Source organism: Lutra lutra, chromosome 3, assembly GCF_902655055.1.
Source record: "Lutra lutra chromosome 3, mLutLut1.2, whole genome shotgun sequence".
NCBI lineage: Eukaryota > Metazoa > Chordata > Mammalia > Carnivora > Mustelidae > Lutra > Lutra lutra.
Window position 1 is genome coordinate 46,929,594 of NC_062280.1, and position 16,382 is coordinate 46,945,975.

At 62.9% G+C, this 16,382-nt stretch overlaps 1 protein-coding gene across 1 annotated transcript in view; it reads left to right on the top strand.

Moving 5' to 3' along the window:
• GPC1 (glypican 1) overlaps positions 1-16,382 on the top strand; it is a 28,600-nt gene that overhangs the window by 9,209 nt on the left and 3,009 nt on the right. Inside the window, exons 2-6 of the mRNA XM_047721587.1 lie at positions 12,383-12,541; positions 14,050-14,441; positions 15,112-15,277; positions 16,005-16,135; positions 16,222-16,341. Coding sequence (XP_047577543.1) covers positions 12,383-12,541; positions 14,050-14,441; positions 15,112-15,277; positions 16,005-16,135; positions 16,222-16,341 — 968 coding nt within the window. The remainder of the gene's footprint in view (positions 1-12,382; positions 12,542-14,049; positions 14,442-15,111; positions 15,278-16,004; positions 16,136-16,221; positions 16,342-16,382) is intronic.

Below are 16,382 nucleotides of genomic sequence, written 5' to 3' on the forward strand. Positions count from 1 at the left end.
CCCCGTTGTCATGGAGCATGGGACACACTGGACTAACAGAGTTACTTTAAAAGGATGAGGCTGTCATTCAGCTCCACCCTCCCTGACCTCCTCCGGCTTGCAGCGGGCTGCCCACGCCACAGGCCCGATACTGCAGCTGTCTCGGCATCCAGCCTCTAAGTGACCCAGGGACTGGCACCTCCCTGTCGCTGTGCATCTGGGGGGCTGGGGGACATAAGGGCCGCTATGGGCCAGACACACAGCCCTAAAGCCCCAGGCCTAGGACGAGGTGGTGTTTCCGACAAGGAACAGTTACTAGGTGGCATTTTTGGTTGTCCCAGAGACTTAGGGGTGGGGCTGGGGTGGCCAGGGACCCTAAGAAGTGCCGGACACTCTTGAACAGCTAGGAGGCGGCTTCCAGAAATCCCAGCAGCCCCTCGTGAGAAACACTTCAAGCAAAGCTCAGAGCAAGGTGGAGGGAGTGGCCTGTGGAGCACAGGGGCAGGGGCACCCATCTTTGCCCAGGGCGGGACAGCCCTGAAGGGTGGGTGGTGGGGTCGGCTGTAGAAGGAGGGTGAGGTGGGTGGACGGACACAGGTGCAGAGGCAGGTCATTGGAGGCGAGGGTTCGTAACTGGGGTACGTGGAGAGGCCCAGGGGAAGGAGTCAAGGAGTTGGTGAACATGGCTGAGAAAGTGACAGCGTGTCTATGCTCACCTCTAACAGAAATGCAGTGTTTACGGCAACGGCAGAGCCCCAGAATCTGGGACGTGGTCGCCGGGAGAAGCTGCCAATGCATTTGCAGCCCTTTCCATTTGCTGTGGGCAGCTCCGTGCCACTTGGCGATCCCAGCGGGTCTTGGACATGCTGCCCAGTCGTGCAGATCCCGGGAAGGCCTGCAACGCGCGCCACCGCACCTTGGTTTTCTCACCCTGTGATCGAAGCGGCACTTCGCCTTTGTGATCGGCTGCAGAATCCTCTGCTTCCTAGACACCTGTGGAGGGGTGGGCAGGCTTCTGCACACAGTCTCGGAGGTTCAGGGCACAGAGAAGAGACTGCACCTGAGAGAGGCTTCGGGGGCAAGGGCGGAGCGGGTGATGGAGACACTCAAACCTGAGTCTTTCTGCATCCCTGAGCAAGTGCTCCCTGAGCTCCTCCTGCGCACTGAGGCTGTTCTCCCTGCCGAAACCCAGCCACAGACCGTGCCACAGGCTCAGGGTCCGGACAGGAATCGGGGTTCTCCCGTGAGCCTTAGGTCCACAGCCACAACGACAGGTGTTCCTTTATAAGTCAGAAGTTAAGACAATGAACAAGTGAATTCAGACAGACGCAGGGGGGTTGCAGTCACACCCCCAACCTGGAGCTGTAGAGCAAAGACCCCTCCCCATGGGGCACCCCAGGGCCCAGCCTCCTGGGCTGCCCTTCCAGGACCCCTGCCTTGGGCTGCTCACTGGTCCCACTTTCTCTGATGCTGAGAGCTTGCACTTGGAGGTCCTAGAGCACCCTGCCCACAGCTAGAAGAGGAAGGGAGGAGCGGGCTCTTTGCAGAAAGTCAGCAATGCCACACAAGAGGCAGAGGCCCCAGCTCTGAGGGAAATGGCATGCTAGCCTAACAAGCATGGTCCCAGAGCCACTGTCCCTCGAATCCAGTGGCCATTCCCAGGGGCTACCGTGTTAGGAAAGAAGCAGGTCTCCAGAGGAACCCAAAACCAGGTCTGCTGGGGTTCGAGTGCCGGCTCCACGTTCACTTACTGTGTGACCTTGAGCCAATCGCTGAACCTCTGAGCCCCTCAGTGCTCTTCTGTAAGAGAGGGCTGATAGCAGTGCCTGCCGCACGGGGCAGTTGTGAGAATCACTGCCCTCTTGTGCCCAGCCTGAGCCTGTGCTGCAGGGCCCTGGGGAGACAGTCCTTCTGTCCCCAAGTCCAGCCTTCTCGCAGCACAGGAGGGGAGGTGCCCATGGTGGGAAAGCAGAGGACCCCCGGCCAGCGGCAGAGGTCTAGGCAGAGGGAGTGTTCTGCCCTCACTCAGTTACCCACTGCCGCTGCCTTCCCCCACACAGGCTCCCGCCTGGACTGCCCTGCTCACTGGTAGTTGAACACCGTGGGGAGAGCTGGCCGGGCCCATCCTGGAGGGTAGCCCATGACGAGGGACTGTGGGTGGCCTTGGAGGATGGCAGCCAGTTTTCAGAAGAGAACTGTGGGTGGAGGCACCAGAAATCAGCGCAGGCCCTGGGTAAGATTGGAGGGAGATAGGAGATGGTGCCGGCAGGACCTGCACCCTTGGTGGGCCTGGAGCCGGGCCTGGAGCCGGGCCTGGAGTCTGGCGGCCTGCATTAGAGCGGCCACTCTTCACAAGAGGGTGTGGGGCCTTCTCAGCATCCCTGTGGCCACTGTCTGGGGATAGAGCTCGTTCTGTCCCCTTGGTCATCCGCTCCACGATTGCCCTGGGCAGGACCATCCCACCTCTGTCCAGAAATGTGTGCCTCTTTGTGTGCCCTTCTGCCTGCTGCTCAGGGCTGGACAGGGCAGGGCCAAGATGCTGGATGCCTGGGGGACCTGAATTCCCCCCTTTCTGAAGGCCCTGACCCTCCTCTGACATGCTTACAGCTTGACTGGCCCCTGAGAAACTGAGCAGGAGAAGCCAGGGAATGGAATGGCCCTCAACATTCCCACCTGCTCCCAGGACCCACAAGAGGTCAGGGCTCCACCTCTGGGGAGGCCACCAGACTGGCCTCCGGTGGTCTGGGAGGTCTGGGAGCCCTCTGTGTGCTCAGCAGGGCCTGATGGGGGCTGTCTGTAGTGGTGGGTCTATGCTGCTGGCAGGAGCACCCAGCCAGGTGTCCCTCCCGCAACAGAAATGGGCAGGCCTGCTCCAGCGAAGCCCACTAGGCCCTCATGTTCCAGGAGAGGCCTCATGTCCATACCTGGGACTCTCAGGCCACCGGTGGGCCCCAGGGCTCCTGTTTCCCCCACCTCGATGAAGGCAGGGAGACTCATGGGCCAGTGGCATTAGGCAGCAGGTCTGAAACATTGAGCAAGTCAGGTAACCTCTCCCAGCCTCCGTTTTCCCATCTGTAAGATGGGTAGAATGGTATCTTCTTGTTCATTGGGATAGGTCCAGTATTCTCTGAGGAGGCTGGGGCTGTAGGTCTGAGGACCCCAGCGGGGGACATGTGACTGATCGTTGCAGGGAGGGAATCTGTGTGGCTTCCATGAGGCCTCTCCCCATATCCCCGGAAGGGCTGACAGATTTTTTTTTTTTTTAAGATTTTATTTATTTATTTGACAGAGAGAGATCACAAGTAGGCAGAGAGGCAGGGGGAAACAGGCTCCCCGGAGAGCCTGATGTGGGGCTTGATCCCAGGACCCCAAGATCATGACCCGAGCCGAAGGCAGTGGCTTAACCCACTGAGCCACCCAGGTGCCCCAGGGCTGACAGATTTAGCAGGTAGAGCTACCAGCTATCCAGTTAAATTGGTGTTTGGGATAGTGAGTAACCCTACAGCGGAGGTTTGTCCTGAATATTTTAATTTGAAGTAAACAGCAAATAAGATTTTAGTGAAAGTGTGCCCTACATATTTAGTGTAAATGTGTTACACATATGGGGCGGGCTTGCTTTTTTGATGATAAAATGTGCATAAAAAGATACATCATTTTCGCTGATTTTGTGTACAGTTGAGGGTCATTACTTGCATTTTCGCTGATTTTGTGTACAGTTGAGAGTCATTACTTGCATTCGCACTGTCCTGGACCCGTCACCAGCCTCTGTCTCCAGAATGTTCTCATCTTCCCCATCTAGAACTCTGTCCCCATGAAGCACGGACTCCCCGCCGCCCCGGCCCCTGGCGCCCATGCTTCTGCTCTGTGTCGCTGTGGGTCTGACCACTGCAGGGGCCTCATGTCAGTGGAGTCAGACCGGATTTGTTGTTTCGAGTCTGGCTTCTCCCCCTCAGCACGTTTTCAGGGTCGAGGTTCATCCACATCATAGCAGGTGTCCTACTTGCTCCTGGAATATCTCTTCTTGTGGACGGGCCACACTTTTTTACGCATCCCTCCCTCCATGGATACTTGGCTTGTTGCCACCTTTTGACTGTTAGGAGTAAAGCAGTTCTGAACAGGGTGTGCAAGATTCCCTTCCCGTCCTTGCTTTCAGTTCTTCGGGGCCAGATTCTTTTATACTAAAAAATAACGCAGGTTATCTAAAATTGCTGTTTACCTGTGTCCTGGCCTCTGTCTCCAGCCCCTCGCTGGGGCAACCAGGGCAGGGCGGGCAGAGGTGCTGCCCAAGCTGTACGAAGCCTGGGCGGGCCGGGCTGGTGGAGCATGCCTGCTCCCACGTCCACCTCCACCCTCCCGCTCCGGGATCCCCCTGGGACTAGACTCAGGGGCGGTCTTACAGCGCATGGGGGCAAGGGAGGCCCATCCTCCATCTCCCGCCAAGGTGCCCGGGTCTCTGTCAGAACAAGGGAGCCCTTGTGGGGAGCAAACTCACCCTGAAAACCCCCCCGTGGCCCCAGCACGCCGCTGGCTGTCCCGTGGCCCCCGGGGAGGGGTTGGGTCAGGGAAGTCTGAGACTGCCGTTCTGGGGCCTGGCTGGGGTTAAGCCTTGAATGGCAGCGATGGACAAAGAATCCCTCTGTACCGCTCTCATGCCCAGTTGTTTATTGACCCAGGTCTGGCCTGGGTGCTGGGCGGGGAGACAAGAGAAGGGAAGTGGAGGCTCCCAGCAGCAGGCAGTGTGGTGCTCCTGCTGCCTGGGAGGGCAGCCAGCTGGGATCCGGGGAAGGCTCCAGGGTAGCTGCCGGCCTGAGCAGGTGCGGTGGCCCCTAGGGAACGGGGAAGGCTTCCCGGAGGGCAAGCTGAGTGGGCATGGGAAGAGGGCTGAGCCAGAGGGAAGGGCACCGAGAACCAGAGTTAGTGGAAGTGGCAGGTCATGAGCTGGGTAGGGGCAACGGGCTGGGATGCCAGGCTGAGCTTGGCTGTGACTTTGGACATGGCTACCAAGCTTTGTGGGAAGTGGTTGGGTCAGAGGGGATCAGCTGAGCCCTCTACCCCTTCCCAGTTGTTTTTCTAGCCCCCAGTATTTATGGGGCCTGAGCTGAGAGCGGACCCAGGTCACAGTGTGCCCCCACGAGCTCCCTCAGTTAGAGGGTCTGCTCGGGGTTCTGGTGCAGCTGAGAGTCTGTGCTCCCTCTGCCTGTTGGGCATTTACGGAGTGGATGGATGGGCCTGCGCTGTGTCTTTGCAGGGAGCACAGCTGAGAGGGTCTCTGAGCTTCTCTGTTCCCTCCTGCTGTTCCAGGTTGTTCCCTATGGACTTGTCATAGGGTCCCCTCAGCTGGCCCAGGCCCCAAGGGAGGGTAGGCAGAGCCCCACCACTGCCCAGCCCCAGCAGGGACTGGCATGTGCACATACCCACCAGAATGCTCTCTGCAGCCCAACTTGGGCCCAGGTTGAGAAAGCAGGGCTAACTTTGGCCCGATGGGAGAGGTTCCGGGGACACTCAACCCTGGGCCCCAAGCGTTCCCTGCCCTGCAGCCGAGACCTAGGGTCCTAGGTAGCACAAAGCCAGGGTCCTCTTCATCCTGATTTGTTCTGAGGCCATGGTATGAGCTGGGAACCTTGAAGCTGAATGCTGGGGAGGCTACTTGGAGGGGCCCGTCCTCTCACCCAGAGCTGTGACCACGTGATTGAGGCCCACTGCCTTGCCAAGGCACCCCCAAGCCTGGTGGCCACTGGCAGGGTGGCCTGCCCAGGAGGTCCTCGAGCAGGAAGCAGGCAGCACAGAGAGCAACCTTCTGAGTTACCTCTGAACCCACCCTGCTTCTGGGGCCCGGAGATGCCGAGGCCTTAGAGAGAGGACTTGGATCAAGAGTTGCTTGCCAGGCACATGTCCCCGCGAGCTGGCTGGCTGACGGGCACAGCCGCGCTGCTGAGAGAAGCCTGGCCTGGGTGGGCGCAAGGGTGGTGTTCTCCAGGGGGAGTGGTGGCCAGGGGCAAGCAGGACCAGGGCCAGGGCTCCAAGAAGTAGAGGATACTGGTGAGAGGTATCCTGGTGTCCTGGGAGGAAGGGAGTGGGACCAGTGTGGTACAGCGCCCAGGGAGGAGGTAGGGGCTGGGCCGGTGGACTGTGTGCCCAGGCCGGGTTTACTGTTTCCTACGGGAAGGACATCAGCAGTGGGGATGGAGGCCGAGGTCACCCAGGTGAGAGACTGGGGGACTGGAGGGAGTTAGGTAGGGGATGTGGGGTAACTGATGGTGGCTTTGAGTACCCAGGCAGCATTGGGGATCTGGCCACTGTCGGCAGGAGAGGTTCTCCCACATCCCCAGGGGAAAACCTGACACCCTGCCCCACTCAGACCGCCCTCAGCCTCCTGGGGTGGCTGAGCCCAGAGCCCCAAGCCTGCGCTGGCTGTGCTGCAGGGGCCGATCCGGTCCTCCCAGCCGGAGCTGGAGATCCCTCCCCGGGAGGGGCAGCGCCGCGGGGAGCGAGGGGTCTGCAGACCGCAGGGGGCGCGGGCAGGAGGCCCGCGGGTTCCTGGGAGACGGGGCGGTGCCGAGTGCGGCGGGGCGGGGGCCGCGGGAGGAGGCGCGTCCCCGCGCCTGGAGCCACCGCCCTCGCCGTGCGCGCCAGTGCGGTGGCGGGGCTGCCGGGGCCGCGGTGGCCGCAGCTCCTTCCCGGCTCGCGTCCGCCCGCGCCTCCTCTGAGCCCTCCGGCCGGGTCCTGCTCCTGCTCCTTCCCCCGGCCGGGTCCCCAGGCCCCCACGCGCCCGCACCCGGAGTCGCGCGCCGCCCGGAGCGTCACCGCCACTGCAGCCTGGGACGCCGCCGCTGGAGCCGCAGCCACCGCCGCGCAGGGCTCTCGGGCCACAGCGCGGGTGGCGTCTGCGGGGCTGAGATCCAGGCTGGGTCTCCAGCCAGCCGTCTGCCCCAAGCCATCTCCATCTCCCCGCCCCCCCACCTGCATCCCCATCCTCAGGCTTGCCACCCTTACCTTCACTCCCTCCGCCTCGACATCCTCATCCCCACCCCTGTCCCCCATCACCACCGCCTTGGCCGCATTTTCTGTCCATCCTGCGCCTACCCTCATCCCCACCACAAGCGCATGGGGGCCCTCCTCCACGTCCCATCCCCTTCTCCACCTCTTCCCATCAGGAGCCCCATCGCCAGTCTCCATGCCCACCCCATCACCGCCGCACCCCAGCACCACCCCACTTCTTCTCCCCTCCCGTTCCCCACCTCCCCTTCCCCAGGTCCCTCTTTGCCCGTTGCCCCGCAGCATCCTAACACCCCTCCCCACCCCCATCCCTTCCTGTGCTTCCCAGCGCCTGCCGCAGCCCCCTTCCTGCAGCAAGCCCCCCTTCCTCTTCCGTCAAACCCATCCCCCTCCCCTTCGCTTGCCGCAGCCCCCAGGAGTCCCCTCTGCTGCCGCGCCCGCTGCGGCAGGCCCCTTCCCCGCCAATCGCTTGCCCTCCTTCCCCACCCCCACCCTGCCCCGCCTGCCGCAGCCCCCCGCCCCTCCCCCGCGTGGCCCCCCTACTGCTCTCTGCCTCCCTGCCTGCCTGCTGCAGCCCCCGCACCCCCTGGGCGCCGCCGGGCCCACTGCACCAGCGCCCAGTCCCCCCGGTGCTGCCCGGCGCCTGTGCATCTCCACACTGCCCGCTAGCTGTGGCTCCTGCCCCACGGGGCGCAGGGCTCTGCACTGGCCGATGGGGACTATCCAGGGCACCCAGGCGCCCAGCCTTTGTTCCACCACCTGCAAAGCAGCCCCTTGCAGGCCTGGGGGGCCGACCCCTCCCACCCACCAAGGGAGGAAGTGTCCGCAGTGATGCCCCCTTGGCTGTGGGTCCTAGTGCGTGGTGGAAGTGACAGAGGGCTCCTTGGTGACGCTGTCGTTTGCCTGAAGGGGGGGTGCTTGGCTTTGGGTGGTGGGTGAGGGGTAGAGAAGCAGGTTGGGTCAGAGGAGGCAGGAGGAGGCAGGAGGGGTTACTGCTGCTGTTGATGTGTTAGGAGGGAGGGTGAGAGATTGCGGTTGAAATGTCCTCTGCAAGGGGGGGGGGTCCGAGGCCACCCTTCCGGATGATCAAGTGTGGCCCTCTTTCAGGGACCAGTCAGGGGCAAAGGCTTCCGGACAGAAGACCCGGGAATCTTCCTCTGTGTGCTCAGTGCCTCCCACCCCCAGCAGGCTGGTGGCCATGCCAGGGGGACCCCATGGCCACCGGGGCTGGATGGCAGCTGGGAACAGGAGTGGGCAGGGGGCAGTGGTCCAGAGAAGAGTACTGCTTGGGAAAGCCTTCTCTACCTGGCTACACCCGGCCTGCCAGCAAGGCCCGATGGAGGGTCCAGAACTAAGGAAAGAGGAGGGGTGGGGAAGCAGTGCCCTTCCTGCTCTTCCAGAGCTGGGCCTCTCACGTGGTGTGTCCTGGTACCTGGGGCTGTCCATACAACCGTGTCTCCGCCCCAAGGCGGCCAGTGCAGGCGAACTGTCGACAGGGAATCAGTGTGCTAGGGGTGGCTGGGTCGGTTGGTGCAGAGTCTTTGGGATGTGGCTTTAAAGACAGGTTGAGCAGCAGTCTGCATACTCTTATGTGAGCCTTAGAAGCTTCTGGAGAGATGGGCTTGGCATGGCGCCACTTTCCCTCTGCAGTCTCCATGGAAGGGCTCTAGCGCCATCACCACAGGTGGCTGCCAGGCATGGCCTGGACACATGAGGTCTGTGTCCAGCACTGGACAGAATGAGCACTGTTGGGGTGAGGGTCTAAAGCGTTGGGTTGACAGTGCTGGCGAGGGTGGCTGCTGGGTGGGGACGCTCTTGGGAGGCTGCTAAGACAGGACAGTGGGAGCCGTGGCTCAGCAGGTGGCAGGAGGGTGTGGGCCCTAAAGATGTCTGGAGCCCCAGACTGGTAGGGGCTTAGTGAAGAGAAGTCGGGGATCTGGGGTGACCCCAGCAAGTCTGGGACTGGAGGGGAGAAGATGGACATGGGTGGTCTGCTGCCGAGGAAGAGAAGCCATTGCTGATGGGGTTAGGGAAGTGGGTGCAAGAACTTAACCCTGAGGAGCAGGATCAGAGGGCATCTTGGAATTCAAGGGCAGGGCCTGGAGGAGCAGTGCCACAGGAACTGGGGTGAGGAATGAACCACCCTCCCCCTTTCCCCCCCCCAAAATTAGATCACCCATGGGAGGAAATGTCCCACAAACTAGGGAAGGCTGTGGCCAGCTTTTGCAAAAACAGCAAAGCGACTGAGGGAGAAAAGAGGGATGGTCGCTGGCCGGCTGGGGGAGGGGTCAGTGGGAAGAGTGGACCCGCCGATGCCTCCCAGGGCTGGGAGGAGCATTCCCTCCCTCCTGGGCAAGCCTTCCTTCCTCTGCAGGTATTGAGCTGAGAGGAGAGATGGGGGTTTGGGGGGCAGAGGGTCTGGAATGACAGAGTACAGAATGCCACCAGTGGGATTTGCACACCGCCAGGGGCAGGGAGCTCATTTTCCCTCCTGGCGCCCCACCACCCCGGCACAAGTTGGCTCTGACCAGACCAGGAGGCGCAGGCTTGCTATTTTTGAGGGGGGGTGCAGGAGGTGCCCTGCAGAGCCCATGTCCAGCTGGCTGACGTCCAGGGCTATCAGTGATATGCTCACTAGGCCAAGCCGGGCGAGAGTGGGCAGGAGGAAAGCACTGGGCTCTGCGTTGACTGTCACTGTTGCACCAGCCTCTGCATCCGCCCTGCAGCCGGATGGGGGCCGCCTCGGCCCAGCCCGCCCGGGGCCTCAGGCCGGCGCCCGGGCTCTGGCTCCGTGTCTTCACTCCCGTGTGTCCGAGGAGGGAGGGAGGGACGGGGGCTGTGCTGGGGCAGCTGGAACGGCGCAGGCCACCGGGCGGCTGGACGAGGTGGCCAGGCAGGGCTGGGAGGCTCCGGGGAGGTTACTGGGGTGAGAGTGATGGCTATGCTGGCAGTGCCCAGGGGCCCACTCAGAGCCTGCCCACAGGGTGGGGGGGGTGCTCCCTGTGTCTCCCCAGGTTTAATCTGCAGCCCCATCTCTCTGCTGCCCACATGTGCTAGCAGGTTCGGGGAGCTGGTCGGTTACCCCAGGGTACTGGAGGGCAGCCAGTCACAGACGTTGTCCATCCCTATGGCCTTCCAGTGCTTTCTCGCTTTGGCAGCCTGTGCCCACCCAGCCAGCCCGAGTGCCCAGTGCAGCAGAGCCCAGGCTGGCACCTGCCCCCGTCCCAGGGCACGCCCCCAGTTCACCCCCCAGCCCGCCTAGACCCTGGTATGCAGAGGATCCTGAGAGAGGATCCTGAGAGAGCATGCTGAGACAGGGAGCTCAGCTTTCTGCCAGTTCATGCAAGGGGACCCCATAAAGAGGACCCTCATCCTGCCCAGCGTCCTGCTGCCTGCTGACAAGGGTCCAGGGCCACACCCACAAGTCAGCAAAGGCCCCAAGACCCAAGAGGGATGGGAGGCGTTCTTCGGCCCAGCCCTTCCTGCCTGGAGGCCCCTACCCACCCAGCCCTCATGAGAAGGGGTGCAGGAATGTGGGTGGGTGCCTCCTCGCTCTCAGGCCCTGGGGAGCCAGGCTCTGACCCTTGACCCCAGGTGGCCCTGAAAGCCCTGATTCACCCCGGGGGTCAGGTCTCAGACCCCCAACTGTCACACCCCCTCAGCCCTATCCCAAGGTGGGGGCCAGAGCCCCCCTCAGACACACACGCTAGCATCACTTCTAGGCCCTGGGAGCAGGGGTGGTGGTTCCCCAGATGGGCAGCCCCTGCAGGGTGAGGGTGTTTGAGAGCTGAGGGCACCTGGGGCCTGGGGAGTGGGACTGCTCAGGGCCCATGTGGGAAGGGGAAGAAGGAGAGACTGGCCTTCTCCCTCCATCTCCACACTCCCAAACCTCCCCTCCCCCACTGTGTCTGAGTGGTCTCCTCCAGGCACCTCTGACATCCTCCCTCCAGTCCCACCCAGTGTGCAGGGCCTGCAGCCCGCGCAGCATCGCACAGCACATGGTCGGCACAGGGCATGTACACAGCCGCTCTGTTTTGTCCGCTGCTCACCCAGCCCAGGCTTGTGCGAGTGAGCATGGGAGACCAACACACTCCCGCCCAGTCTGACCTGGTGGTTCCCACCAACTCTTTAGGATTAATTCAGCCTCAGGATAATTACCTTTGTCTCCCACCCCCCCAACGCCAAGCTTCTGCTGGAAGCTGCCTGTGCCCTCCAGGCCTCCTGCTCACCCTCCTCTGAGGGTCACCTGGGAGCCCCCCAGCCCTCAGGTCAGCCTCGGGACCCCCAGGGCTCTGCCCAGGCTGATCCAGCCCCCCACAACAGCGCACAGGGTGAGCTTTCCACAGACCCTGTTCAGGTTAAACCGCCGCCTCCACTCAGGGCCCAGCCTCCTCCACAGCCCTGGGGCCAGAACCACGGCCAGTAGGGTGGGGAGGGGAGTGGAGGGCTATGGAGGTCTGACAGCAGGCAGCCTGACAGAGCTACTTGGCTCCTCGAGGCATAGCATGGACTGGACAGGAAACCGAGTCTCCGCCAGCCTGTTTCCCGGTCTGTAAGATGGGGTCCCAGCACCCGCCTCAGAATCGCTGTGGTTGTTAACACTGGCCCCACCGCATTTTCAAAGGCTCCTGCTGTGTGGCCCACACACCTCCCTGCACAGCTCCACGGTGCTGTGTGCACTGAGCCTCTGGCCCTGTCCCCGGGACAGAGCGTGGGTGGTGCGTTGCTGGGAGATTAAGGGGTGAGGAGGGCTTTGGGGACAGAGGAAGGGGCGCACACCTGATGGGGACCCAGGTGTGTCCAGGCCCCCATGTGCAGGACCACTCCTCACCACGCACCCCATTCCCCCAGTCAGTAGCCCCACTCAGGCCTGCAGTCCTCACTGGAAAAGTGCACCTCTGGACTGGGGGTAGGAGGAGGCTCTGATGGTCCTGCCCTGCCCTTCGTGGTGGGGGTAGCCCTCCCCCCCCATCCTCAGCCTAGGCCAAGGGCACCCTGCAGGCCTGGAAGCTTGCCCTGGGAAGCCAGCAGTCTGGCAGTCCCACCCCTCTGCACAGACCCAGCGCCCTGAGGCCGTTCTGTGCTGGGGCACACATCACCTGAGCTGTGCCAGGACCCCTGGGATGGTCACCTCAACTGTGTGGTGGCAGCAGGGGGCATTCAGGGGCTGGGAGGACAGTGGACATTCCGGCCCTAGGGTTCAGCCTCCTGCACCCCTGCTTTATGCCACCCCCGTTGGCTTTGCCCCCAAGGGCCTGGAGGCCATACACAGAGGGCAGCCCCACTCCTGTGTCCTGCGCTGGGGACTGCACGATCAACCCAGGCCCCCGCTGGAGCTGTGTCCCATTCCAGGGTCTGCCCAGCCTCCGGGGTCCCTCCTCTCCCTCACAGCAGCCCCTCCCCACAGGAGAGCACCTGAGGGTCTGCCCCCAGGGCTACACCTGCTGTACCAGCGAGATGGAGGAGAAGCTGGCCAACCGCAGCCGTGCTGAGCTAGAGGCTGCCCTCCTGGACAGCAGCCGCGCCCTGCAGACCACGCTCGCCACCCAGCTGCAGAGCTTCGATGGTGAGCAGGCCCCTGGGCTTGGGGGGACCTGGGCACGAGGGCAGCTCTCTGGGCGAGGCAGGAGCAGAAGGCTGTGTGCAGGCCTCCTCGTGCATCCTGTGGTGTGCACAGCAGTACGCATGTCCGTTTGGGGAGATCAGGCCCAGCCCCTCAGGGGGGACCTTCTCTAGAAGTGTCTCTTTGTCACCAGCAGACAGGGACAGGCCTTGCCCCGACCACTGGTGGCGCAGAGCCAGGACGGGACTGAGGCTGGGGCTGCCCTGCTATGGGAGCAAGAGGCGGTTGGGGCCCCGGGTGTGGCCTTCCTGTCTCCAGGGCAGCGTCTTGGTGGTTGGGAGACTCTCACCAGGTCTCACACCAGGTCCAGGCAGAGAGCAAGTGCCTGAGACAACATGGAGTTGGCTGGTATGATGATGCCCACAGTGGTCACCTCAGGGGAATGAGGTGGGAGCTGGGGTGGGGCCCCCAGGAAGTGACCTAAAGTCTAACTGGAGGGGGAAGGTTCTCTGGCAGAGCCTGAGTGGACAGAAGAGGGAGAGTGTGTGTCTGCAGTCATCAGGCAGTCCCAAGAGGCACTGAGGTCCATGATCTTAGCCCCTGAACCCCTGCTCACCGTTCCACAGCCTGGCCAGGAGCTGCCCACTCCCACCTGTGGTGCTGTGGAGGATCTCTTGCCCCAGCCAGCCCGACAGCCCAAGGCCTTGGGGGACGGGGGTAGATGTTGGGGAGCCTGCCCAGGGTCCCAGGGCCTGTGCAGGGAGGGTGGCCATAGCTCTCAGGGACAAGTCTGAGTGGAGGGTCTGTGTGGTTACAGACTCTACTTCTCCCTGCCAGAGGGGGTGGGAGCTCTTGAGGGTCCCATTCTGGGCACTTAGGGTGCAGGGGCATTTCCCCAAAACCATGGAGGTCTGCTCCACATGCTCATGCCCTGCTCTCCCCCAGAGGGCTTCAGCACGCCTGTCCAGGTCCTGGGCACATCCCAAAGGTGACAGGAGACCCTCCCCGGGCCATCAGGCAGGCCAGCTTCTGGGGGCAGGACAAGAGCTGAGGCTTATGGAACCCAAGGGAGGGCATCTAAAAGAAAGAGAAGGACAGCCAGACACATGGGGGTTGGAGCCAGTGCAGGGGGCAGTGGGCAGAATGGAGGTGGATCCCACCCCCTGGCTCAGGACCCACCTTACAGGTGATCCCAGTAGGTCACTAAAGCACCCTGTGTCTGTGCCGGCCTCAAAATGTCAACTGGAGTCCCAGTTGGAGACCCTGAGGCCCAGGAGGGACCCCCAGGCAGGCTTTTGCACCCCAGGCAATCGAGGAGGGGGGAGGTCTGAGAGTCCCGGGGCACCCAGGGCCCTTCCAGCCTCCACAGCCTGGGCTCTGATTCTCCCAGAGCATCGGGGATGCTGGGCAGAGCCTGCCACCCCCAGGAATCCGGCTCTGGCTGAGACTTGGGGAGTGGGCAGAGGGCCAGGAGACCCTGGGAGGCTTCACACCCACTTCCCCGGGTCCAGATCACTTCCAGCACCTGCTGAACGAGTCGGAGCGGGCACTTCAGGATGCCTTCCCCGGCACCTTGGGCGAGCTGTATGCGCAGAGCGCCAGGGCCTTCCGGGACCTGTACGCCGAGCTGCGCCTCTACTACCGCGGCGCCAACCTGCACCTGGAGGACACGCTGGCAGAGTTCTGGGCCCGCCTGCTGGAGCGCCTCTTCCGGCAGTTGCACCCGCAGCTGCTCCTCCCGGATGACTACCTGGACTGCCTGGGCAAGCAGGCCGACACGCTGCGGCCTTTCGGAGAAGCCCCTCGCGAGCTGCGCCTGCGCGCCACCCGTGCCTTTGTGGCAGCTCGAGCCTTCGTGCAGGGCCTGGGCGTGGCCGGCGACGTGGTACGGAAGGTGGCCCAGGTGCGCACAGCGGCCCCGCCTCCCAGCCCCACCCCCATCCCTCTGCCCTGGGCTTGCAGACAGCGGTTCCATCCCGCGTCCCATCCGGGCATAGAGCTCTGATGTGGGCAGCAGTCCCTCCTCTGTCGGGCTGGGTCCCAAGCCGGATGGGGTGGGAGGAGAAGAACAGGGAGCTGGATGCTGAGCCAACCGCAGGGGTCGGGTGGACGGGAGCGGGGAAGTGGGGTGGACAATGTCGGGAGGCCAGAACAGGCTGGGCCTGAGGCCTTGAGGGCCAGCAGGATACCTCCCCAAAGAGGCAGCCCGAGTCAGACCCACACAGCCCTGGGCGTAAGCCACCTCCCTCTCAAGCTGGAGTCCTTAGCGAGTCCCCTTCCCAGCCGAGCCCCAGTCCCCTCATCAGCATGGAGGGGAGGCGCACACACACTTCTCATGAGGCTCGGGAACAGTGCTGTTCCAGGGACTCATGCGCTGGGATGGCTGCAGTGAGGAGGATGGCCCGACCCCTGGGAGCCTGCTTGACCCTCTGAGATGAGACAGGGTCCCCAAGACAGGTTGGGGCTGAGCTGCAGCCTCCTGACTTCTGTCCTGAGCCCTCTACCCTGGGGATCCTTGGAGGGCTGGACATGGCCAGCTGCCAGGCGGGGCTCAGGCGGCCTTGCCTCCCCAGGTGCCCCTGGGTCCAGAGTGCACGAGGGCTGTCATGAAGCTGGCATACTGCGCACCTTGCCTGGGGGTCCCTGGCGCCCGGCCCTGCCCGGACTACTGCCGCAACGTGCTCAAGGGTTGCCTGGCCAACCAGGCCGACCTCGATGCCGAGTGGAGGAACCTTCTGGGTGAGCCGTCCCCACCACCACGCGCCAGAGAAGGGGTCTGCAGGTGCAGGGACACAGCCAGCCTGCCCTCTGGAGCGTGGGCCATGGCCCTGGGAGGGGGAGGGGCCCGGAGTCATGGGACAGGGAGGCCATTCAGAACAGAGCATGACTCCAACTGCTACCTGGCATGCAGCCCTCTGGGGTCATGACTCCTCATCCTCTCTCCCCTCCCGACCCCCGAGCAAGTGCCCTGCTATGCACACATACAACACACCTGTGACCTAGGGCAGGCCACCCATGCCTGAACTAACATGCATGTGTGGCACACGTAGTGGGCTGACATTCGTGCACATTTACACGTGTGCGCAGACATGGCTGACGGGAGGTGCACCAGCAGGCCCAGATGCCAGCCGGTGTATGCCCTAATGTGTGCTGGCGCGGCTAACCCACACACGTGTGCTGACGTGTGCTCACATGTGCGTGTTAGGATATGGTCTGAGCACATGTCAGCTGGCACGGGCACATGGTAGGCCAGTACAGTTCGTGCCAACACACACATGAGGTTCTGTACACGTGTTGCGTGCATGCACCAGCCAGCACACATAAGAGCTAACGTGTTCGTGAGCGGACGCCTGGTGGGCCGGCGTGCATGTGTGTCAGCATGTGCATGAGCTAGCATGTTGACGTGAGGTAGCTAGCGTGCATATTTACAAAATGCTTTCTGTGCGTATGTTCATACTTGGGCCAGATTCCATGGTGCTCATCACTGACAAGTTCTGGGGCCCCTCGGGAGCAGAGAGTGTCATCGGCAACGTGCATTTGTGGTTGGCAGAAGCCATCAACGCCCTCCAGGACAACAAGGACATACTCACGGCCAAGGTGTGGGCAGGCAGGTGCAGCGGGCATGGCGGGGCAGCCCAGAGTTGGCCTTGTGCCCCTCCAGGACCCCCATGGTCTTCCCCCAGGTCATCCAGGGCTGTGGGAACCCCAAGGTGAACCCCCAGGGCTCTGGGCCCGAGGAGAACCGGCACCCGGGCAAGCTGGTATTACAGGAGAAGCCTCCCACTGGCGCACTGGAGAAGCTGGTGAGCAGCCCTCAGCCGGCCAGGCCTGGGGTGGGCAGGTG